Source organism: Alternaria infectoria (genome assembly GCF_024043175.1).
Source record: "Alternaria infectoria strain BMP 0036 chromosome Unknown scaffold_15, whole genome shotgun sequence".
Lineage (NCBI taxonomy): Eukaryota > Fungi > Ascomycota > Dothideomycetes > Pleosporales > Pleosporaceae > Alternaria > Alternaria infectoria.
This window is the reverse complement of record NW_026250704.1, coordinates 178,707-203,413: the sequence shown is the minus strand read 5'-3', so window position 1 is coordinate 203,413 and position 24,707 is coordinate 178,707. Positions and strand designations below refer to the sequence as shown.

The following is a 24,707-nucleotide window of genomic DNA, read 5'->3' as shown; positions in this document are numbered from 1 at the left end:
AACTATTAGGAGATAAGAAAAAGGTACTTCCCGCGACACCGCTCCGTGGCAGTGAGGACAAGGAAGTCAAGAAAACCAAAAGCAACGCAAGTGAGCAAGGCGGTGACGTCATTTCTGACACTTCGCCGAGCTTTGAAAAGAAAAACAGAAACCAAATAACTCTGTCACCCTGGGTATAACGCGCCGGTAAGCAACGGACTGGAAGCGCTAGCCATCACTCGCTGCGACGCTTCTTCACAGGCGCTTTCTTGCGAGGTGCTTGGCCAGCTGGATCCTCTGCAACGAAGGTCTCTTCGCGAACGCGCTTCTTGCCCCTTGAAGCCTTCTTGACCTTTGTGGATTCTTCGCTGTTGGAGCCCTCCTCGCCATCCTGCTGTGTTGCCTTGTTGTTCTTGTCTTCGCCGCTGGAAGAAGGTGTCGCGCTGGAAGAAGCTGCCTTGCTGCTTTCTTTCTTTATTGCCACCTTACCTGCCCGAATCTGCTGGCCTTTGTTGACGTTGGCAGTCTTGTTGGTGGCCGTGCGGTGGATCAAGTTACGTGGATTCGCGATGATCGTGTAGAAACGGGAACCCTTCATGATGTCCTGACAAGACGTCTTGGAGTACTATGTATGGTTAGCATCAACTCGTATAATGATCAAGACAGAATACTTACGTGAAGCAGTTCCCGAAGACCTTCAAATCGATCTTCAAAGGTGTAGAACTGGGTAAGCTGACATTGCTCACGCTCGTTCTGGTCGAAGATCTGCTTGGTCCAACCGTCGGTGTGGATTTTGATAAGCTCTTTCTATGTTACGTTAGTGATGGCAGAGGCATACAGTTCGATTTAAACTTACCACAAGCAGGCCAGCAGCTGCATTGTACTCTTCCGGGAAATAGTACTTCGACTCAGAGTTCCACCGATTGTTAGATGACTTGACATCGGCCTTCTCCCGGATGTTTTCGACGTTGTGCATTGCCAGGTCAAGAGCATTGACGCAGGCCTTGATGTCATCTTCTGTTGTAGGAATGGTCACATCATTGGCAGGCGCCTTCCACATCGTACCGCTGAACTCAACTCCAGTGTTGGTACGAACCATAGTGATAGACTCGCCCATCTGCCCATCCATACTGGTCTTGGCCTTCAACTTCCTGATCGCGGCCCGGGCTTGCTTCTCTTTTTCAAGAATGTGCTTGGGTGTGGTGGATTTAACAGCGCCCGCGCTGTCAGCGCCTTCAGCAGCTTGCTCGCCAGTTCCAGCGTCCTTATTCTCGGACAGCTGGGGCGCAGGTGGATCACCGGTCGCTACTGGATGGTTGATTACGGGTGCGTGGTGGTTGGTGACAGGCGGGTGGTGCCTCATGAATGTATCAGGGGTCGCCGACGTAGGTGGCGGCGCTGATCTAACTCGCGGTCCAGGTGCATATTGAGGCCCTGGTGCGTGTTGCGGGCCTGATGGGTGTCGCAGCTCTGGTGCACGATGCAGTCCTGGTACTTGTGGGGGCAAGTATCCATATTGAAATCCTGGCGTAGGGCTGACGATTGAATCGGGCGGGGCTACCGGTCCACGAGCTGTTGATGGCGGGTGGCCCCCTGTCGACGGGTAGAACATGACTGGCGCATGACCCGGCTCTGATACATGAGTCGGTACTGAGCCTCGGAAATCTGCTGGTGCGTGACGAGAGTCTGGTCCGCGATGAGGTGCTGGTGTGGAAGAGGGCGATGATGCAGCGCTCAGAGGCTGCGCAAAGCCTGACGGTAGTCCTTGCATCCTGGATGGGCGGCTTGTATGTGATGTGTGAACAGGCGCTGATGGATAGTTCGAAGGAACTCCAAAGTCTTGCACTTGCCTATGGCCCAGCACTGGGTCCCGACGTACGAATCGCGGATTGCTCCTCGATGACGCAGGGGTCTGATTCACGATTGGCGGGTTCGTCGACTCATTCATCCAGCCGGGCGATGGTGTACGATCATGTACTAAGACTGGACGCCCAGTGTTTTGGACCGGGTTAGCCGCAGTCGAGGGGTACATAAAGTCGTTTCCCAAGCTGCTGGACGAGCCTAGAAGAAGTCAGTGTGAGCGCGCGACACAGAGTGTATATCATATCGACTTACCGAAGGCTACGTTGTTCTCTGGCTGATACCGGCGGCCAGTGTCTCCGTGATTGTGACCTCCTTGCAGGTTCCAGTCATGGGCCGACTGTCCGGGTACGCTCTCGCCAGAAGTGTACATGTTGAGTTGATTGTTCCAGGCGCGAGTTGTTCCAGTGTTATAACTTGGGTTAGCCGCAGCCGGGGAATATGAAGCCTCGTTGTCCAAGCTGCTGGGTGAGTCTAGAAGAAGTCAGTGTAAGCTCGACGCATGTAAAGATAACCATGTCGACGTACCGCGGGCCACAGTAGGTTCTGTTCGGTGCTGGTACTGCAGTCGTACTTGCTCGTATCCTCCAGGCGAGTAAATACCAGGGACGAAATGTCCAGGTTGGACGCTCCCGGACGTGTCCGTCTGTTCTTGGCTGTAGTAGCCGCTGTTATTTGTAAGGGTCTCAGGCGGAGGATGTTGCCAGTATTGGTCGTTCGAAAGTGCACTGGAGACGTCCTGTCCGAACTCGTTCTGTCCAACTGAGCCGTGGGGCAGTGAAGTCTCTGGCGCGGTATTAGGGGTTGATGATACAGCGGGATCTTCGTTAAGGAATGTCATGATGTCTTCGAATTCTTCGTCAGTGTATTGGGATTGCTCCGCGAAGGGGTTGTTGGAATTCATTGTAAAGCTGTCGTCGTCGTATGAAATGAATTTTGCAAGTTGTGGTTGTGAATCGAAGTGGTTGAGGGGAGTGATCTTTCCTTGAGCTCGAAATGAAGCCCTAGAAATACTACACGGGTACAACGCGCTAGGAGTTTGTTTGTGGCGCGGGGCAGAAGGCTCCCAACTCGGATAGAGTGGATCAGAGGGTGAATCACGTGTTCACACGGCGGTCACTCCAAGGCGGGGGAGGGGCGATATAGGAGGAAATCACTGTAGCGCCAAGCCCAAAGCGTGAGGGCGACCGAAGTGTTCATGCAGGCGGCAAACCCAGTAGCGATACTACGTATCAACTTTCGAGGCATCGCGCTGTTTCTTGCCAGTCAAGTATATAAACCCAACTAAACTAAGTATAAGTAAGCCAGAGCCCCTCGACGCCGTCTAATATAGCGAAATGTAAGTGCAAGAATCCTACTGTCGATTGTATATATCTCTTTCTAGGCTTGTCCTGCTGCATCCTTTCCGCCGTACCATTCCAAATGGTACGAACTTGTGAATGGGGTTTGAAAGACAGTCCTCAAGGGGATGTGAAAGAGCAAGGAAAGCGAGATTGCTTGCGGGACCGGGAAAGACAGCCTACCCATAAGTGTTCGAGGATTCCACGTCACTACTTGACTACTACCACCCAGGTGTTTGTCTCAACCGACAAAGCACTCCCAGATGTTGCACTCGACAAACTATTCCAGCAAACGCAAAGACTCTTCCAAGATCAACCCTGACAGCTGCGCCGCTCAACCGAGCATGCTCGCTTCGCCTGGAATAGTAAGCGGGAGACGACAATACCGACTCAACTAACCTCCAGGTAGACGTTTGCTGTGTCGTGCTGCCTCAACCAAGGCATGCCGAATGGAGCAACCAAGAAACCCGATCTCTATTGGACTTTCAGTCGGACCAGAGAGCTCAAGACAAAGAAAGCAAGTCCATCCATCAGCCGCTCGGTAGCTTATGACTCGGACGGTATTGTGTCTTTGACGGCACGTGCTCGCTGATTTTCGCGACAAAAACTTCCTTCGAAATCATGCCGAAGGCAGCGTCTTCAATTATGAGATCTGAAAAGGAGAATTTGAGCGATTGAATGTGATGGCGACGCGGAGCGAGCCCATCAACCTGCAGCCGCTGCAGCCGCGCGTTCGCCGCGGAGAGTGGCGCATCGCGGCAATCCGAAGAGCATTCCCTGGACACGACTGTACTCGATGAAAGCTTACAAAAGTGTACAGCACCAGTCCTCGAAAGAAGCAAGAAGCGGCCGTGCACTAGGCGAAGTCCATGAAGGTTTGTCGTTGATTTTGAGGTGGGATCAATGCGCGCTAGCGACGGCGAGCCTGCCCCTCGTTCCTGCCTTCCTTCTCCGCAACCTACAACTTCATCCGCTTCCACCAAACGTCGACAGCATCGTCAATCTCGCCACCGCCGGGTCCTTCTTTTTACTGATACTTTCACCCAGGGAGGCAATTGAATCTCATGTCTTCATGTGATCAACGGTCCAGACCTTTCCCGACGCTGGCTTCGATGGCTTTGCTGCCATAAAAGCCGACGGGCCACGCCCACACCCACCACCATCACCGCGACCCTCACAATGCTGCACCGGACGCGATCTTGCCAACGCTTCTCCGATTGAGATCATCGGTAACATGAGCTCAACCGACGGCGCGATACAGCCACTGCCGTTTCGACGCGTCTGACTCGCACGAGACAAACATGCCAAGGCAACATTCCTTCCTTGCCGCGCACCAGCCAGTCTATGCAAACTCATTGCACTTCGAAACTTTTCGCGCCCATACTCACAGCCACTAGCATCCAACTCTTCTCCACACACCGCGATGGCATACCACGCCGTGGTCGTGCGGCTACCGCTGCTGTCGAGCCACTCAACTGACGCAACCTCGACTGCATCTCACCGAAGAAACATCTCCTAGACAAGAGCGGCTTCCAACACGAGAATGTCGCATCCAAGTGTGATGGAAGTACTCTCTCCTACCTCTGGTCCCAGTCTCGTTCCCGATCAAAAATGTCCACCTTCCCGCCGGGTAAGGAGGTCACATGACGCATCCCGCCTGGATCGCTCTTGCTTGGAAAGACCCCGGTGATACCTGAAAGAGAAGGGATTACATTATCTCATGGTACTGTTTCGCATGAAGTATATTGCTGCTTGCCAGTCTTGGTCGACGAAGATCCGTTCGCGTCTTTATGATATGGATTTGCACATGCACTTGCAGGACATACAACGCCCCATCAAAAAGCCGGACAGAACGCGTGTAGGCCTGGCAAGACGGACTTGCTCATGCATACGCGGGTCATACAACGCCTTATCGCACATCCGGAGAGGTTGCAAAGCGCAGGTCTGGCAAGACATCGCTTTGTCGGAATCTGAACGGTATGTAGTCGGTCGCGCGCTCTGTCGCTGCCAGCTGCAATCGTATATGCTGACGGGCCTGCGACGGCCTCGCGCATCCGTATTGTCGCCGGTCTTCATAAGGTCCCTATGGTACGCCATTAGCTCTTATGTCTTTCAGTTCAACAAGAAGTCATTCTATGTAAGGAAGTCAGTGTGTTAACATAGGTCACAGGCAACATCGCACGCGACAAGGCCATATCGCACGACGCCGACCTCGCGCAGTATCCCAGGCAAGACGGACATCACGACACTACACGCTATCGACATGCAGCAAGTGCTACGAGGTCTTGTGGATCGGGGCAATGGGTCGTGGGTGTAGCAAACGCTCAGGTCCTAGGTGAATGCGAGGATGCCAAGACCCTTGGACGCACGTTACTCACGCCTGTGCTGTCGATACGCGCGCAGCCCCCCCCCAGCAACAGGCACCGATCACCACAACAAACCTTCCTCTTCTTTCACAGAGCGCAGTGCTGGGCTCTCGGAATTGATATCCTCTTCGCGTTTAGATCATCCGCGCTCGTCACAGGCGATCTTGACTTCCTACTTCACTCCGTCGCCGCTTGATCAGCAGTCGACTTGATTTACTTCAATAGGTTGGCGTCCTTTTCACTAGCCCGGTGGTCAAGCCTTGCGAACATAAAGATCGGGAGACTCCCGCAGCCAGTTCACCCCCACGCCGCATAGATCTCATCAATTATTCGAGTAAGTTCCACCGGTGCTGGAAAATAGATGCTGGAGTTCACTAACAGGTGTCTTAGTTGCAAGCAGTAACCGTTGAAACCAAAACCCCAGCCGCCGCCCCAAATACCCCAATATGACCGACCACGACCCCAATAAGGACACCCCCAAGGGCACAACCAACAAGAACCTGATGGTGACCCAGAGCCAGACTGCATCTCCCTCAACTCCCGTTGGTGCTCGTGCTCCCGTTCCCTTCGGTCCTCCCATTCCCCGCCTTGCGGACACGCGCCTGGAAAAGGTACCCGGCGGTCTCAAGGATCCGTCTCGCATTAAGACCAAGATTTCCCAGCTTCTGGACAAGGACGGTGACTATCCAGAGGTCGACGGCTTCCGCTTCAAGACCCTAGAAGAAGCTAGGGCGCCCATGGACGAGCCTCAGTGGTATTCTCCAGAGGTCGACCCCTCCATCCCCGAGACCGACGCAGAGTATCGTAAGTTCGTCAAAATGTTGATGCTAGCTTTCAAGGATATGACCAGCGCCAAGGACACCCAGGGCAACGCTTACCGCAAGCGGCTAACTCCGGGTGAAGGTGTCTATTACCAGGACTGGGCTATTGAAGCGTGCTCCTGGGACATCGTCGGCATGGCCAAGGACATTCACCTGAACGGCTTCAAAGTTCGCATCTACGATAAGACCATCATCGACAACATCAGCCAGACCAAGGACTGGACCTTCGGACAGCGTATAGAGTGGATCTGTGAGGTGCTGAAGACCTCCAAACAGACCGGCGTTACACTGATGAAGAACGAGAAGACCTGGACTACGATTGGCGCTCCCCACAAGCTGTACAGTAGCACCATCGTCAACTGCGTCTCGAACGCCCACCGCGGCCAGTGGATCAAGGTCGGCCGTGACAACGACCAGCACCATCAGAATCGTCCGATTCGGGGTAGGCGTACTGCGGCTGAGATGATCGCGTCCGGTGACCACGATGACACTGACGGTCCTGGAGCAACTCCGGGTTCTCAGATGATGTTACAACCGCGACAGTCGGCTCAGAAGCGCCAGAAGCGTAGTCAACCGGGTGTGAATGTCATTCGGCATGACCACCCAGCCATGGCCACTGACTCTGAGGGCGAGATGTCTCCCGGAAAGATGAAGAAGAAGCGCAAGACCACAACCCAGTACAACTCGTCATCCCCCACCTACGTTGTTCAGTCAGAGACTTCGGCATCTCAGCCGGACGAACAGTACCCTGGTGATGCTATGGGCGTTACTTTTTCGAATGTACTTCCCGTGAAGCATGTCGTCGCTGTCCCCGTGCAAGCTGCTCGAAAGAATGGTGCCCAAGCTGATGATGTTGTCTCCAAGGATGCTTTCAGCAAGGACGTGTTCAGCGAGGGTGCTAGTAGCAAGAACGTCTCTAGAGACGGCGGTGACGGCTCCTCCGAGGACAAGGGCAGGAAGAAGAAGAAGAAGGACACCGGTTTCGTCAACTACCACTGCGGCACCAAGGGCATCGACGAGCTTGACTCTGACAGCTCTGAGCTCTCCGATGCACCTGATGATCTGCTATCTCCTGGCTCTGGCTCTGGCTCTCCAACTCGCAGCAACAAGCAGAAGGAGCTGCTGGACGACCCCGAGGACAAGGTTTCCATCGAGGAGTACGCCAAGCTTCGGGGTGAAATGGATGAGCTGAAGGCGGCGCAAGCTGAGACCGACAAGATTTTGGCGGCACTCCGCGCGGAGAACGCGCGCTCGTTGGCCTCGTTCCATCAGGGCTCTTGATTAGCACGAGATGGCAACGCCTCATCGCAACCCCATGCGGAAAAACAAACTGAACAGTGCGCACAGTGATTTTGCCCTGCCTTTCGGTAGGACAAGATTCGGAATGGAGTTCATATGGAGATAGTTCACGGCTTGAAGGTTGAAGTAGCACATGAAGTCACGACGTTTGGACTGTAATTCTTGATTACTTTACGACGTTGTGGCGGAAGAATACAATACGTTAAAAATTATGTCTTCGTCTTGTCTCCATGATCGAGTTGATGTCCAGGTCGTATGTATGCAGGTCGGTGATACTAACCTTGTTGCGGTCAATCTTAGATACGTCAGCGCTAAACTTTATCACCAGTAACCTCGGAACCTGAGCTCCCTGCTTTGCAAGTAACGCGACGCGCAGCGAAATCCGACCGTCCGACCTCTTTCTCATCTCTTCCAACATTTAACCGACCGTCCGACCGCAGCTATGCCTTGTATCATACCAGCAGCCTTATCGCATAGGTTTCCACCTCCACGAAGACCCTACATAAATCATCCTCCACCGTCCGCTCCGCGCCGACACCATATTCACACCCCCTCCGACCTACGATGACGACCCGAAGAAGAACCGAACACCTAGAAGACTTCACCACTCACGAATGGTGCAAGGCCCTCTTCGCCGACCCCTCGATAACGTCCATCCACGATCGCCGCCTGTTTGAGGCCCGCGACGGCTGGAACCTGCTGTTCACGCGCGGCCTCTTCACATCCGACGCGATCCGCGCGTTTCTCGACTTGTGGAAACCGGGTCATGGAAAGCGACGGGAGGTTATAAATCCCGACAGTGTAGTCACACACACGGACACAACGTGGGAGGAGATTGTGCCGCCCGACAACCCGAAAGAGGCGGCTAGACAAGCAGCGAAGGAGGACATACAATACGATCTCTCTGATCCGGAAGGGACGGAAAACATTGTGCTGGTATCGCTAGCTCATGATGCCGATGGGAACTATGCGAGTCTTCATGGCGGCATTACGGCGTCGCTGCTGGATCATTGCATGGGTTGCCTTATAGTCAAGAACTATGGCATTCCGAATGCGACGAGTGAGTTGCGGGTCAAGTACAAGAAGAATCTGGTGACGCCATCTGTGGTGAAGGTTAGGGCGAAGATCATGAGGGAGAAGGGGAGGTATGTTGAGGCTGTGAGCTGGGTGGAAGATGGCCTGGGTGGGGTGTTTGCGGAGGGGTGGGGCAGTTTTGTCAAGAACAAAGTCGTTATGGCGAAGATGTAGATGGGGGTGGAGGTGGCATATACACATGGGATATAGGAGGGTTGGGGTGTGTATGATGGGATGCGTTGAGGTGAATACTCGTGTTGACTGTAGACAGCTCCGATGGCATCGCACGAATCCAATGTCAAGGCGCGTCCGTCCAGCGTCTTTAGATCTGAGCCGCAGTCGTCCTACGCGACTCATGCATCGAGATCAACAGTCCAGATCTTCAACACCAATCCCTATCGCACCTGGACACGCTCATCCACATCCACCACCTCGGCACATCATCACAACCCACAGCAGATCCCATTCACCACGCCAATTCAGGCTCTATCGCAGCAGATCCGATCTTTCCGACCCCTACCGCCCAACTTGCTGCGTCCTCTCGGCCTCTCCAGTGTTCCCAATACCCGACGAATCACATCGCGCAACGTCGTCGCGTCGCGTTTCAGATAACAACGAATCCGTTCTAGACCATCCCTTCCCAGTTGTCGATCAGGAGATTTCTGCAGAAAGCCCAGAGAACTCTTCTTATCGACAACGCACATGCATGGCATTTGTTCATTTACACGTGCGGGTGGATAGGCCAAGGCGCATGTGTGACACCTGCTAATTTTGGGTCGGGGCACGGCGTGGGTGCCGAGTATGCTGGATGGATGAAACTAATGGCATTTTATGCGCTGGATTGAGGCTGAGTTGTGTATTGTGGATAGGTTGAGTGGTATCTCATTATCTTTACGCGTCAGCCCTCGTCCTTGGTCCTTCTTCCCTCCCTTCGACACCTTTTCCGTCGTTCTTTGTTCGTCGCATCTTTTTTGCGCAGACACTCTTTGGTTGTTTTTTATATGGTTCAGTGAACCAGTACATTCTTTACACAAAATACATTCTTTTTTTGCTTTGATCAGCACGTTCCTTTTTGCGATACCATTATACCGATTCAATCATTCAAAATGATACCGAGCACCCTCAGCAAAGCCGTTTCACTCGTTGTGCAAATCGCCGCCATCCAGGCCCCACCGCCATCGCCTCCAGCGCCAGCCGCCCTACTGTCCTCATCAAGCACCCTCGCCGCCTCCCTCAAAGTTTCATTCCCAGACCCAGGTCGAGCACTCCTCCCCCAGCCATACTGGTGGTGGCAATCCGGTACCGCAGTCGAAGCTCTTCTAACCTACGGCTCCACCACCGGCGACCTTCAGTATGAAGATCTTCTCAAGACCACCATCCTGAGTCAAGCGACCCCCGCAAACGACTTCATGACTGTCGACGCGACCGGCAACGATGATCAAGCGTGGTGGGGTCTCGCCGCTATAACAGCCGCCGAGATGAAGCTCCCGCAACAGGGACCCGTAGCTTGGGTGGATTTGGCGACCAACGTCTTCAACCAGCAAAAGCAGCGTTGGATTGATGGCAACAACACTTGCGGCGGCGGTCTGCGTTGGAAAGTAGATTTCGGCGAGGACGGCCAGAATGGATGGCACTACAAGAACGCCATTACAAACGGACTGTTCTTTCAACTCGCCGCCCGCATTGGACATCTCACAAAAGATGCGGAGATCCTATCTTGGGCGGAGAAAACATACGTCTGGAGTACAAAGGTCGGACTTGTAGACCAGGACTTCAATGTCTACGACGGCACAAGTGAAGACAACGGATGCTCAGATCTAAACCACAACATGTGGAGTTACAACGTCGGTGTGTACATGTACGGTGCTGCTGTCATGGCCGTGCACACCAAAGACGAGAAGTGGGCGGAGAGAACGAAGGGTTTTGTCGCTTCCGCGAAGAGGAACTTTGTGAACACCGACACTGGCGCGCTTTTCGAGAGCAAGTGTGAGGTCAAGGATGCAGAGGAGCCGTGCGACACCGATCAAGTCTCTTTCAAGGGCTTGTTGGCGCGATGGTTGGGTGCTACGGCTGTGTTATTGCCGCAGGTTAAGGAGGATGTGGAGAAGATTGTTAATCCAGCTGCGAACGCGGTGCACAACGGTACCATTCTGGACTTGGGTCCTATTGAGAGTGCATATGCGCTCGAGGTCGTTGATGCGAGTTTGAGGATGCAGGGATTGGGTGGTGAGGGAACGATTGGAGTTGGCAAAGCCAAGGCAGCAAGGAGTATTGCAGGAAGGATAGCGTGGTGATGCAAGAGATAGAATGTGGATACCCCGATAGATTTGCTTTTTCAAACACAAGGCTGCCCTTCACGATCGTATTGTGCGCGCCCATCATCCCAAAACCATCTCCACGAACATTCAATTGCCGGATTAACCCCTGCTTTTAGCGTCATCGCAATCGTATCGCGGCCGATCGCATCTTCGATCCATCTGCGGGTGCGCTACGCGGATCGAGGTTCCGGTTCCACGGGGAAGCTAACGGCGTGGCTTGCAGCCCCTCAACACCAATGGAGCTGTTGGAGCTCTCATAATGACGTCGCAGGTACGGAAGCTTGCCAGGAACGTCAACAAACTTCATTTAAGGTGCGGCTGCGCGTGTTCACTAACATCCCATCTCATCGCGCAATTGTTGCTTTGTTGTGTGCAATTGACTGGTAGCGACATTATGCCTTCTATAAACTCGACTGTGCGTAGTCTGTGAGGGGTCGGAGGGGTTGAAAGAGTGAAAGCTGACTCTTCGGTGTAGGTATTCCATGCGTATGCCTATGGCACGGCATTCTGGTACGGCCTGCGTGGCTTGTGTCGCGTGTACGACCCCATCATGGTTATCGGCTGTACGTTACATTGACTTTCCAACCTTCCTACCCCGCTCTTCAAAGCCTCAGTCCCCTGATGTTCACTGTCCATTCCACAAACTAACACCAACAGGGTTCCGACCTCCCTCGCAACTAAACCTCGCGCCCAACGATCTCGAAGCCTACAATGTCCGCAACGACGGCTGGTGTCTCGTCACCCTCGCGCTGATCCTCATCTCCTTCACAAACGCCATACCCTTCAACTCCGCGCCCGCAACGAAGCTCACGACGATCCCGTATGCGAAGGCGGTGGTAGCTGCGACGGTGTTCCATCATATCACGACGGGCATTGGCGCGTACCAGCATTACAAGATGCCGAGCCATTATAATACGAGCATGAGCATTGGGGTGTGGGGGAATGTGTGGTTGACGTTGACCGGATTGTTTACGCTAGCAATGCTGCAGTCAGATAAGGGGACGATGCCGGTTGAAGAGGTAACTAAGAAGGTGAGATAGATGTTGGGTGGATGGAAGGAAGGAAGGAAGGAAAGAGGAAGGCATGGCCATCGGGATATGCGCTTTGTGGTGGACTGCAAGATCAAGGCCGTACAGTCTGGGCCTGAGCAGTTGCGATCGAAAAGTAAGATGTGTATACAGCGACAGAGTGTATATAAAAGAGAAAAAGCAGTCTTAATGTCACTGTCCGACACTCGTGTACTAATGCCGAGCTAGTTCGTAAATCTCTAGTCTTTGAGCATCTTTCCAATGACTAAGTACCCTCTCACACCAACCTTCTTCCCACCTTTCCTCCTCTGCGACCTCACTGTCACGTCAACCTAGGGAAAATGAACACCCTGGAGCCTACGTTGACGCTGGGTTACCCACTTTGCACGTTCTTGTCTGGATGTAGTCCGCAGGCCTGTTCAGTCTTCTCTTGTATGAGGTATCACTATCCCTCAAAACCCCTCCGGTCTATACCTGGGCCATCCTCCAAACCCACTGTTATACCCCCGAAAGTTCCAACCTTGCCTAGTCATCATACATGGCGTGCAATAAGCGTTGCGACGGAAGTCAAACTGGTTCTGCTCGCGACACCTTCGAGATTGGCGATAAGGGATGCCGGGTTGATTGAAGTAGCGTGGGTCGTTGATCTGGTTCAGACCGGTGCGAAAGTGTTGGCACGGTGGGGATTGGATGTATTCGTGGTGAGCACAGCGTTCGTAGTGGCGGTAGATGTCGCGGCACATGGTGTTGAGATATGTAGGGGAACAGAGCGTGATGTGTCTTCTTGTGGTTTGGGTGGGATGAGTTTGGTTTGGATCAGGAGTGTCGGTGTATTGCAAAGAACTCTGTTCAGTGTCTCGCGACAAAACTGCTATAGTCCCATCTCATCTCCCCTCTTATACCCATCCTCCAGTGTTGCGATCGTCCAACACACCCATGTCGAATCTCATGTGAACCAACTATCAACCGCGGGGAACTCGGGCAGTGAGTTTGGGGCAAAGCCTTACCTATACTGTATGAACAACGCGTAGATGTTTCGTAAGATCCTCCTGCTGCCTTCCACCGGTGAAGAGTATACGTACTCAGCGATGTGTGGTTCCGGGGCTTCATCAACTGCAAGATACTGTTCGTAACGAATGCGCATCTCTGCTTTGAGGTATGAAAACTAGCGCAAACGTCTCTTGTAAAGCCACATGGCAGAGGCTCCGAATGGTACAATGTGAGAGGGCAATCTGCCGGACTGTTGGGGGCAAATCGGAATGAAGCCATGTGTGTGAAGTAACCCGGAGAAACTTGCTCAGCCTTACGCAAATTGACCCAGCTCCCCGGTTATGGAGGACGGAAGCGATTGACGGGTGCGGATGGTCTGGATGTTCGTCGCATTGCGATCCCGCTGGTCTAGACCTGATGGCTTGGGGTGTAGTACAGATGACGAGTAAGTTTGCTGTATGAGCCAACGAATCTTGACGATGGTAACGGTCGTATCCGGGCCGCGACCCAAGTGGAAAGGGCGTTCGGCTCTTTGTCACAATGAACGGCGTTGCGTCATTTTAGAACCGTAGTTGTTCGCAAGGGTCGATGCGGATAATGCTCCGAGCATACGCGCATCGACTCTGGAAGCGATCCGAGAGGCTCGGCGTCTGGGTAGAAATTGTTCACGAAAAGTACTCAATATTTCGGCCGAGGTTGTGGACGTCACGTTAAAGTCGCCTGACTTAAGACGTTGAAGTCAGAACACGTGGCTGCACGTGGGGCAGTAACACAAGCTCGTAGCAGTGAAAATGTGAAGCGAGGCCGTCACGATCGGTGAGAAGACAAGTCGTGATGAAGTGAAATGTTCTGATATGCTTTTATTGATGAACGCCTGACCAACCCACCTGGGTACAGGTCATATAATGCTACCCAAAACGCCAATATTTATGCAAGGGGTATCGCTGAATGCAAAAAGAAAAAGAGCCTCCCAATATTCATGATCATGCAGTCGTTTTCATGCAGTCATCATCATGTGTGTCCGTCATCAGTACCCGTGGCCTGCCACTGGAGAGCTCAGTGTGTATGTAACAAAAGAAAATGCAGTAAAAGAATCAGAGCAGACGTGGCTTTCCACCGTCTATAGTCCCCTGAACTTGGCACCGTTCCTGTGGTAGATGCTGTGCACTGCGCGAGGAGTGATAGCCGGTGGAGCGACTGCCGGGGGAGCGGGTGGAGTAGCAACAGGCGCTGTCGGAGCAGGCGCTGTGACAGTGACCATGACAGTGTCAGTGACTGTGACAACGCCGTTGTCGCCGGCTGGTGGCGTTGGTGCGGCACCGGGACGACCTGAAAGTGTCGGGATCTCCATAGTAGCGCTGGAGGCCGCTGAGTTGCTGGGAGATGGCAGCTGGGCGGTAGCAGAGGGGACGATGGCAGATATCGGAGGAGAGTTGCTGGGGGCTGGGGGTGCAGCGCTTGGAACGGGAATAGCGCTGGTGGTGACTGGAGCTGTAGGACCCGCGGGCGGAGTGCTGTTGGTGGGGAAAGGAGCGTCGCCAGAGCCAGAACCTCCACCAGGAAGTGAGATCTCGGATGTGACTGGGCCGTATTCGCGCTTGAACGGTGAGTCGGTGAAAAGAGCAGTCCGAGACTTGAAGTCGGGGTGGGCGGTAGTGACACCATCCTGTTGCAGCATCTGGAACTTCGCCATCGCTTCAGGAGCTTCAGCTGCCATGGCAACATCGGCGGATGCGGCGTCGATGTCCATACATGTAGTAAAGTACTCATCCTTGCCTTCTTTGGGAAAGCCAGCTCGACCAGGCATCGATGCCCATTGCCAGACCCAGTACAAGGTGTAGGCTTTGCTGAGTTCCATGGTATCTGGAAGCTTGACATCTGTCTCGCAGTACATGACTGTGTTCGAAGGCCCGCTTTGAGGTGAGCCCATCGCATAGGCTGGAGAAAACTGTTCGCGTTCTTTGGCTTTTGGCGAACCGTTGTTTAGATAGCATCGTCCGTCATCGTAATCGGTCATGGCTAGCAGGACTCCACGCTTGTCGCCACCTTGCCCATCTTTTGTCCACTGCAGTACATCAACAAGCTTGTCGTCAGGCTTTGGTTCCTTGGTTCCGTAGACGAAGATCGTGCCACCCTTCTCGGGCTTCTCGGGGTTGGTGTCTGCGCTCGTAACATGTCCATTCTCTTGATATCGTATAGCGACGTAGCCACCCGGTGGAGATTTGAGACGAGGGAACTTATCGGCATTTGCTTGCTTTTGTTCGCGTTGGGTGGGTGGGCAGACCATGTCGTCCTTGTTGATATAGGCCCTGCCTTCGTTCACGCGGTAGGACATGGCGTCACCCGAGCCAGGAGCATTGCTGCCTCGGTCGACGAACCCCCGCGGGTATCCATATTGACCGACGTAGTTGCCTTTGTCGTCGATATTCCGAAGTTGCTCGCCCCAGCTGTGGCCCATAGCCGCGGGAAAGGCCATGAGCGCGGCGACGAGCGTTTTCCGTATGCTAGGCATTTTGATGTGTGTGTAGTCTCGAAAGTGAATCTTGCCCTGCAAGAGTAAAGTGTGGGATAGTCGGTGCCGGATGTCTTATCAATACTGGCGATACGTATATCCTGACGTGAGTGTTGTTGTCGAAAGCGGGACAGCTGGGAATTGGTGTACAGGAAATTATATCGTGACGAAAAGTGAAGTATCGGCTTGGCGGGCACTGTGAGTGGTCGCTCCGTCAATAGTCGTGTGACTCAATCCGTCTTCACCTCGCACGTAACGATGCTATTGTTCAATGACAATAGTACCGCCTTGTGAACGACGCACTGCGCGCTCTAGGCTACAAGAAAATAAGAAATGCAAGAGAAGAAGTGAAGACGCACAAGCCGGATGTGAACACAGACTGCAATATCACGCGGCCATGGCCCTTTATTCAGGCGGGTGAAGGTGGTGAGACAGACGCTGTTGAGCGTTGTAAAATCTCCGGCCTAGAAGGGAAGAAGCGACAGGAGCCAATAGAGAAGGAGACACACGAGGTGTCGAAACACAGCGCCACTCCACGCGACGCCGCACGCAAGCTTTCGAGCCTGACTGTATGGGTGTAGGATGTGCGTTTCAACGCTGGCCGATGCTGTAGCCGCCAGCCATGGCTTTCCCGTCCCGCAGCGTGGTCGCGGCGTAGCGCGCTCTTGCTGCAGCCTCCCGTACTCTCCGGCGCGAAGATCGGCGTCTGTTAGTCGGTAGTTGGCAATACATGTGCATGGCAGGGCTACGCTAGCCATCCTCAGACATCAGAGGGGCCGTTGAGTGTCAGAGGACCGTGTGCCGTTGATCTACAACACAACGACGGAAGCTAGGCATCATCTAGATCGATGCGATTTTGGGGAAATGGAATAATGAGAGCCAGTGATTGCGAGATTGTAAAGCTTTTTGCATCGCCCATCGTGAACCCACAAGCGTGACGTAAGAAACCGCGCAAAGTGCACGCAAAGTGGATGACAAAATCATCGAAGTGCCAGAGCGAGCCTGGAACGACCCCACGACAGGTGAATGTGTGCCGGTGCAGCGCTTCGAGAAGGAAGGTGAACCCGCAAGCGACGGGTGGTGGGGTGAAGGTAGTTTGGTGGAGGCTCCACGTTGTTTCAGGTCAGAGCGCACGCGGGCGTTGATTGGTCATCGGCCGCCACGCTAGGCTTCAACCTAGGAAATAGAGATATCGCGTGATTGGCGCGCATCTCTCCATTTCACGATGCCTGCCAGCTAGTCTGTTCCCACGACCAGAATACGACCAGATTGACGCCCATCCAGTCTCTATATTTGACAAGCGAGATTCCAGACACCTGGCCAGCTTCATGCGCCTTTTTCTTTTCCGATGCCGAGCACAGGCCGCGAGATGAGATGTTTATTGCGGTACCTCTCATCCATACAGGCACGCTCCTATCGCTCCCTCGTGTTTCATCGATAAGGGAAAACGGCGGGGCGCGGAACAGCCCTGAGGCATAGCAAACGGCATCAACGGGGGCCTGGCCAGCATCCCCGCCTGTCAAAACGGCTCGCAGATTACAGGAACCAAACCCGAGGCTAACCACGTCGGATGTCCTTAGCAGGTGACCTCGTGCGGTGGCTACCCAAACCTAAAGGCCGAGATGTGTCTTCTGGAAGGTGCCATTTCATCTCTCACAATGTCCTTACATCTTGAAATGTTATTGCAAACACGTCTCGACATTGGAGTTTCGAGGTTAGCCATGGAAGGTATGCCAGGTGGTGCCTGTTGGTGTCGTCGCTTTCTGGGTACGGTGGCAAATTGATGTGGGTAGCATCTTCACACGTTGGCGTTGAGACCATCTACAGCTTGATCAAATATGCTCACGCAAACAACCGCCTGCTGTCTTGGTCGTCAAAATGCAATAGCGTAGAATGACTGGTTGAGTGATGGGCACAACAGACGTGAAGAACTTGTCCATCACAAGGACGACCTCATATAAACACCCCAAGAAGATACTCTAGCCGCAATAAGCTGCTGTCAATACCAAGAATACACTACTGCCACGCTCAGAAACAAATCAACGGTCGAAACTACGATTACAGCTCGCCCGATCTACCTGCTTTAACTACTTGAACATGTGCCAATACACACTCGTCATTTACACGTGTTCTCATACATCCCGCAAAGGAACTTCTTGGTGCCCAGCAAGCTTCACGTCGTCGCATGGCTGCTTTGGTCTCTGCAACCATGCGCCTTCAAATACGATTGAAGTCTGCTACCAGGAAGCTTGCGCTGCGTGTATATTGAGAGATCACCAGGAAGCGAGGGCGAAAGAACTTGAGATACGGAGAGATGAGGGTAGACAGTAAATTCACGGGGAGTCGTGAGCGATGAGAGAGGAGAATCCTTGACCAAGCTAGCGCTCTTTGGCAATCTATAGAAATACAAACGCACTCTGAATACTTTTCTTTGCAACCTCAACGTTCTCGCTACCTACCTCTTCTAACATTACCATCTATCGGACAAACCACCACACCACTACATCATCCACATCCACAACAATGGCATCAAACCCCCCCTCATCCCCGCTAGAGTGGCTCGGCGCGATGCTGTAAGTTCTGACTGTCTGTAGTGCATGTGAGACATATACTGACTTCGTGTAGTAAGGAAGCCCATGCAGCCCAGCGGGCAGCGGAAAACGAACTCGACGAAGTCAAGCGCCAGCTTCGTACCGCCCAGGACACTATCGCAGCGCAGAAGCAGGAACTTGTGAAGTCGAGGCAAGACCTGGAATTGGCGAGGGCGGAGACGAAAAGTGTGAGTGATCCATTGGTAAGGGTAATGGCAAGGAGTACTGAGAACGCGCAGCAGTTCCAAAAGCTGGCATTCCAAAAGGCTACGCAGCAAATCCAGACTCAAGGATTTCCGCAAGGCTGTAATCCGCAGACACACCGCAACCAGCTCGCGCAGCACTATTTCCGCCAATTGACCCGGTATCAGCAGCAAGGTCAACAGCAGCGTGAGGAGGAAGGACAGTGAGCTGTGAGTGGGATGGAGGCTGTTGAACATAGTGCGGACCGCTAGCATGTTCAGTGTCGTCGAGACATGCATTGCGAGCAAGAGGAAAAGGACCAATATGTACAATGCAATGGATTAAGGGAACTGTTCACACGGGAGGGAGGGGTGCGGCGAAGTAGGCAGTGTCCGTCTAAGACATTTCACAGCATCACGATAATGCCCTGCATGCATTCAAGTCTCTTCTCGCACCATCCATCCTTTGACATGTGATTCCTTCCCGTCGTTCACATGAGCTCTTGCATGACTTGTCAACTACACTGTGCGCAACTCCTTTCCACTTACTCCCCTACCTCACTACCACCCTACCGCCGGTAAAAAGCACCGCCATCTCCCCGACATAAGCCATGCCAACCCTCAACATCAAACCAGAAAACTGTATATGCGCCGCGACCATCCACTCTTTCTCGTGCCATTGCCACAGACATGCTTACACCATTACTTGCCCAGGATCAGCTCGCCATCATCGCCCAGCAATCGTAGGCGTCGAGCTACACTTAAAGCCGTGCGACGAATGTGCGGAGAGACTGGAAGATGTAGAGCGGGCGTGGCGTGAGAGGAGAGGGATCTGTCCGTATAACGATGTTGAGACGGAGGAGGTGGTGAAGGTAGAAGAGGCAGAGAGTCCCGAGTCAGAGGAGCACGAGGATGCGGTTTCGATCATGACTGAACACTAAAGGAGCACTGCATGTCGAAAAGATACGATATTCAAGTACAGAAACAAACGCAATAGTGACCTAGAAGTCTACATCCAATCAAAGATTTACGTATTCTGCCTTTTGATACCGATGTAGACTACAGGGTGTTTGGTTTTCTTTGAATGGCGTGAGAGATGTGTGTGGCACGCCAATGCAGTGTTATCGGCAACCCATGGTACCGCATCGCGAATCGCGCGCACATTACCAATGTATACTTCAGACCCTGAGAGACTTGCACGACCTCACAACACTCACTTTTGATCAACGATGTATATCTCCCGAACTCGGTTTCAGTGACCGCACCTCTACAGCGCAAGCGCACTCTGTCCTTACCTGCATCATCGCCAGTTGCGAGCGTTACAATGCCGCACTTTGCAATCACTCGTCATACGCTTGACGTGTTTCCGCGTTACGAGATACCGACAAAAACTCGCTTCGCGGTCTACTGCTTGTTATCGCTACATTCGGTATTCTACTTTCAGATACGACCTTTACGTGAGGAAACCATCGCCGCAGGACCTCTCTGGTTCACTTTTCCCGCACATTTACTCTGGATGGCGTTCACGTTGTTCTTCGTCCTAAGGTTCTATGCTGAAAACGACTACTCTACCGATCCCAAGGATCATCTACCACGATACGTAGACCCGATTCCTCCCACATTATACACAATACTACTTGCAATGACGCTTGTCAACGTTGGTCAGATCGCAATCTGGACACAAACTTACCTCGGCACCCCTCCCGTCTTCCCCAAAGACCTCAGCGCAGTTGTTCAAGAATGCACGCTCCACTTCGCAATGGCCTTCTGGGTACTGTCAGAATGTGAGTATATACGCGCATACTGGCATGCGCGCCTCCAAGAGTGGCCCGTCAATCTCATCACACTTCTCCGATCTATCCCCCGAGCCAATTTCGACCTTACTTTCCTCGTATCACGAGACTGTTGCAGTTACCGAATAATGCCACCGAGGGATGGGAGGACATCTATAGAAGCTCTCTGTCGAAGTCTGCTTGACTTGTTCGACATCATGGCTTTTGCGTGGGTGGTCCTGGTCTGTCTTCTTTACCCTATCAAGCGCTTCGCGAATCCCGGTCCTAATGGCGATACTTTCTCAATCGCAAACCGGTGTTTTGGAGTGTTCTTTGCACCGCGGTCGGACTGGTTTATCTTGCTTGATATTGTACTCCAGCGTCCGGTTCGACTATTGGACAGGATGCTGTTTGAATCGGCTGTGGAGGGTGTCAAAAGAGGTCTGGATTGGTGGCGGCGGCGTGATCTACATGGGAGAGCTGATAGAAGCGATCCCGAGAGAACGAGTGACATGTCCCCATTGTACATCCCTCCTGCCGACTGGTCTGACCTCTGGGTCAATAGCGAAGAGATTGCCTGGTGGTCGGTATCTCGACAGCTCTACGAAACGCCCTGGAACGACTGAGATACCTTGAGTCAAGATGGCACTTCCCCCGGACGACTCACCTCTGAGCCTCGCGGAAGCTCTCCATCGCTTTCTGGCATGCGCAGGTATCTCCGCCGACGTCACGTCGGATCGCACGCCTTCGTTAGATACGAAGACGAAAGCGAAGACTCCAGTATGGGCAGCTCCAAGTGACCGTGGAAAGATACGAGCCAAACGAAAAGGCTCTTGTCAATACATGAAGTGCCTCGGTGTTACACAAGGAGCAGGCCGCGCTTTGGGCCGAGACCTTGAGAAGGATTAATCGAGAGGAAGGCGAATGGAAGAATGAGGTGGAACGCGTCGCCTCGGGAATTAGGTTACTCGCGGTGGTTGCTTTTGTCATAGAAGGTCGCCGTAGTTGCACCTTCCTCGTTCGGTCAGGCTGGTCAAATTGTTCACGATAGTTCGTAGGATAGCAAGCGCGCTAGGTATACAAAGGCCATAACTGCGCCATTGAAGGGCTGCAAGTAGCGGAGATCTAGAATCTGACCCCATTGAATCTGTGTAAATGCTGTAAATCTACCCTTAATGTCGCATCGTAAGCATGCCAAAGAAAGAGTGAAAGTGGCGTTTCTCGAGCATTCCTTGGCGCTCTCCAGCTTTGTCAGCCACTAGCGTCCGCGACATTCAGCCTAGCTTCGAGCTCCGCGCATCGCGACATTTTCCCAACACCGCGCGCGCGACGACCTCACACACCACGCCATCGCCGTCGACCTCGCAAAAGCCGTCGCAACCCTTCATACACCTCACCCAACACCTCGCACGACATTCACCATGGCCAACTACCTCGCCTCCATCTTCGGAACGGAGCAAGACAAAGTCAACTGCTCCTTCTACTACAAGATCGGCGCGTGCCGCCACGGCGACCGCTGCTCGCGCAAACACGTCAAGCCCTCGTACTCGCAGACGATCCTGCTGCCGAACCTCTACCAGAACCCCGCGTACGACCCCAAGAACAAGATGAACCCGCAGCAGATGCAGATGCACTTTGATGCGTTTTACGAGGATATCTGGTGCGAGCTGTGCCAGTATGGACTGGTGGAGGAGCTGGTCGTTTGTGACAACAACAATGATCGTGCGTTCCCCCCATACTCATACCTTTACTCCCTTTGATTAGAAGAAGCTGCTAACGCAATTACAGACCTCATCGGCAACGTCTATGTCCGCTTCAAGTACGAAGAAGACGCGCAAAAAGCCTGCGACGCGCTCAACTCGCGCTGGTACGCCGGCCGCCCCATCTACTGCGAACTCTCGCCCGTCACCGATTTCCGCGAGGCCTGCTGTCGTCTCAACAGCGGCGAGGGCTGTGTCCGTGGCGGCTTCTGCAACTTCATCCATCGCAAGGAACCGAGTGCCGAGTTGGACCGCGAGTTGGATATGTGCACGCGCAAGTGGTTGAAGGAGAGAGGTCGGGATGCCAGGAGTATGAGCAGGAGTCCTACGCCGCCTGCGACGAAGAGCCGGTTTTAGGAAGATTTGGTGGCCGGGAGGGTGAGGATGGGGCAGGGTTGAGGAGGAATGAGTGTGAAAGGAGTTTTGGCGTTGTGCATGCTCGCGCTTTTGGGACTGAGATATCCGTTGCGGGCATGGCGTTGCAGATTGACATTTGTATGATAGGCTGGGAAAACGTGCTGAGAGCCGGTAATGGGCTGGACTAGATAGGTAAAAGCACTCATGTCAGTTCACATCAACGTGTCTTTATGCCTAGATGACACCGCAAACTGTGCGAACCCTCGATGGAAGTTTGTTCTCAAGGCAGTTCATGATTCCCGTTGAGTGTTATAAGTGGCCTTGAACATTCACACGCAATGTGGTGAGATAGATTCTCAAGAAAAGAAGCAGATATCGCATTGGTGGCCATGTAAGACCTGGTATCATCTGAAATATAAACATCGAAAAGAAAGAGAACCGCGGATAGCAGCAACGAGTATCCGAGTGCTCAGAACACCAGCCCAATCCAACCCCCAGAAAAGACATTAAACGCCCCATACGCCCCGTCTATCCCAAAACACACTCATATATACACCTAATCCTTCATTCCTTCATCCATCTTGTCCCCTTCATACTCAGATAATCTTATGCTGTCTCAAGATAATAATCGTAACAACCACGCCCGCAACAAGCAGCAGGAAACATATCCAAAAGCACCAGCAAATCCACGTTCTTTGCTTAGCCTTCCTCTGCTGACCGGCCAACCAACTATCTCTATGTGACGCGTCAGCCGTGATGGTCGTGGTGAAGTGGAAGCGCGAGGAAGGGCGTCCGGAGAGGTGGCTGAGAGAGAGGGTGGAGAGATTGGGGGTGCGGAAGAATGAGTGGGGACGCGAGGATGAAGATGGGTGTGGATGTGTGGGGGAGGGGAGAGGGGAAAAGGGCGGTTGGTAGGCGTTTTGCGTGGTGGTGGAGGGGAGCTCTTGGATGGAGATGGAGGGGCGGAGTAGGGGTTTTGTTGACGGCGTCTTTTGTAGCTTTGATCTCGGCCTCTCTCTCTTTTTATCCATCTCCTTCTCCTTCTCCGCCGTTTGCGTATGTATTCCGCCCGAGAAGATCTCCGCTGATAGTGGTGACAACGGATTTGATGCGGCGTAGGACGACCGTGTGGATTGCAGTTGGACCATGGGCGGGGATGTGATGGGTAGGTGTGTTTGGGAAGTGGGGGATCCGAGGGGAGGGGATAGGGAACTGCTGACGTACGATTGCTTGAGGCCCTGGGTTTGCGTGGTTTTTTCCAAGTCGTCTTGGTGGACGGCTACGCTGAAGCGTTTCCAGAATTGGGGGTCGCGGACCATTTTGCGTTGTGTGTGGGTGGACTAGATAGCGAGGGTACGTAGGAGATGGCGAGTTATTGTGGTATGCTGAGCATGTACGTGTGAAGTGGCGATGGAAGTAGTGGTTGTGGTAGTAGTGACTTCGTCGTCGAGGTATATGTACTCGTGGTAAGAGTGATAGCGCCGATGGTAGAGGTTGATGAAAACAATCGATGTCGATGTAAAAGGCGATAGTCGACTATTAACTTCTGTCGAACTGCCACTAGCACGAGCGTTACGACACCGAACGACAGATGCACGATGTCGCACAGCAACACGCGAGATTGTGGTGGGTATTCAGATTGGAAAGGGTCCAGCAGAGCCAGGAACCCGCCGCGTGTGTAGTGAATGACACGACGTAAACCTTAACTCGGGTAGTTGATCGACGATGGTTTGGGTGACGTAGCAAACAAACGGAAAGGAGCGACGGTGGTTGGAGATCAGAAGTAGATCAAGGCGATCGTTTGCAGTGTGTTGCAGCACTTCAAGGCGCAGTCGTGACGTGAAAGGAAAGTAGTTGCTAAGGCAAAAATGAGGAAACCGCCATACTTAACACCTGCCTGTCTATACAGGCCCCTAAAACAACAGACCATGGGGCCTTGCACCCATGTGATGTAACACTGCTTGCCTAGACTCTCATGTCCAGGTGTCAAAGCAGGACTGCGATATTGTCGTGTGGTTTTCGTTGGTTTCGAGGTTCGGGCTTGCGGGATGGGCATGGCCAATCAGGACGCGCAGCGCGGGTGGCATCCCTGTAGGCCATCACGCTGGACACATGGCGCCGATGGCGGTAAGGCGCGGGAAATTGGGGAGTTGGGATTTGAGACGAGGGATGCTGGTTTGATTGGCAAGGCCATGAGGCTGTTTGATTGCGTGCAGCGGCTGAGGCTGAGATGCAGATGTGTTCTACACTGTACATACCTAGGTATTCTGGCGGTGTGTTCAACTTCAGCTTCGTCGCACTTCTCCTTACTAAAGTCGTCGAGTAATCATCATTGAAGTTGCTTGAACTCGCCCTACTTTCCCCGACGGATGCTAGATGGAAGCTTGATGAATGCTTGAAACAAGGCGTTCTACGCAAAACATGGCTTGACATGGCTTGTCATGGCGACAACGGCCTT

The 24,707-nt window shown here is 53.1% G+C and overlaps 8 protein-coding genes across 8 annotated transcripts; 6 read left to right on the top strand and 2 right to left on the bottom strand.

Annotated features, from left to right (window-relative positions):
• Positions 1-214: 214 nt before the first annotated feature.
• J4E92_008107 (uncharacterized protein) lies at positions 215-2,743 on the bottom strand (the record flags this gene model as incomplete). Its single annotated transcript, XM_051499464.1, has 5 exons — positions 215-604; positions 655-786; positions 836-1,287; positions 2,095-2,313; positions 2,368-2,743. The coding sequence occupies 5 exons, from the start codon at positions 2,741-2,743 to the stop codon at positions 215-217; spliced, it is 1,569 nt and encodes a 522-aa protein (XP_051350247.1).
• A 3,248-nt stretch (positions 2,744-5,991) lies between these two features.
• On the top strand, positions 5,992-7,647 carry J4E92_008106 (uncharacterized protein; the record flags this gene model as incomplete). The annotated part of the gene is made up of 1 exon (XM_051499463.1): positions 5,992-7,647. The coding sequence occupies one exon, from the start codon at positions 5,992-5,994 to the stop codon at positions 7,645-7,647; it is 1,656 nt and encodes a 551-aa protein (XP_051350246.1).
• Positions 7,648-8,229: 582 nt separating this feature from the next.
• Positions 8,230-8,913, top strand: J4E92_008105 (uncharacterized protein; the record flags this gene model as incomplete). Its single annotated transcript, XM_051499462.1, has 1 exon — positions 8,230-8,913. One exon carries the CDS (start codon positions 8,230-8,232, stop codon positions 8,911-8,913), a length of 684 nt encoding a protein of 227 aa, XP_051350245.1.
• Positions 8,914-9,845: 932 nt separating this feature from the next.
• Positions 9,846-11,033, top strand: J4E92_008104 (uncharacterized protein; the record flags this gene model as incomplete). Its single annotated transcript, XM_051499461.1, has 1 exon — positions 9,846-11,033. One exon carries the CDS (start codon positions 9,846-9,848, stop codon positions 11,031-11,033), a length of 1,188 nt encoding a protein of 395 aa, XP_051350244.1.
• A 574-nt stretch (positions 11,034-11,607) lies between these two features.
• On the top strand, positions 11,608-12,097 carry J4E92_008103 (uncharacterized protein; the record flags this gene model as incomplete). Its single annotated transcript, XM_051499460.1, has 2 exons — positions 11,608-11,620; positions 11,715-12,097. 2 exons carry the CDS (start codon positions 11,608-11,610, stop codon positions 12,095-12,097), a joined length of 396 nt encoding a protein of 131 aa, XP_051350243.1.
• A 2,098-nt stretch (positions 12,098-14,195) lies between these two features.
• J4E92_008102 (uncharacterized protein) lies at positions 14,196-15,587 on the bottom strand (the record flags this gene model as incomplete). Its single annotated transcript, XM_051499459.1, has 1 exon — positions 14,196-15,587. The coding sequence occupies one exon, from the start codon at positions 15,585-15,587 to the stop codon at positions 14,196-14,198; it is 1,392 nt and encodes a 463-aa protein (XP_051350242.1).
• A 2,523-nt stretch (positions 15,588-18,110) lies between these two features.
• On the top strand, positions 18,111-18,588 carry J4E92_008101 (uncharacterized protein; the record flags this gene model as incomplete). The annotated part of the gene is made up of 2 exons (XM_051499458.1): positions 18,111-18,160; positions 18,213-18,588. The coding sequence occupies 2 exons, from the start codon at positions 18,111-18,113 to the stop codon at positions 18,586-18,588; spliced, it is 426 nt and encodes a 141-aa protein (XP_051350241.1).
• Positions 18,589-21,553: 2,965 nt separating this feature from the next.
• On the top strand, positions 21,554-22,249 carry J4E92_008100 (uncharacterized protein; the record flags this gene model as incomplete). Its single annotated transcript, XM_051499457.1, has 2 exons — positions 21,554-21,854; positions 21,921-22,249. 2 exons carry the CDS (start codon positions 21,554-21,556, stop codon positions 22,247-22,249), a joined length of 630 nt encoding a protein of 209 aa, XP_051350240.1.
• Positions 22,250-24,707: the final 2,458 nt, after the last annotated feature.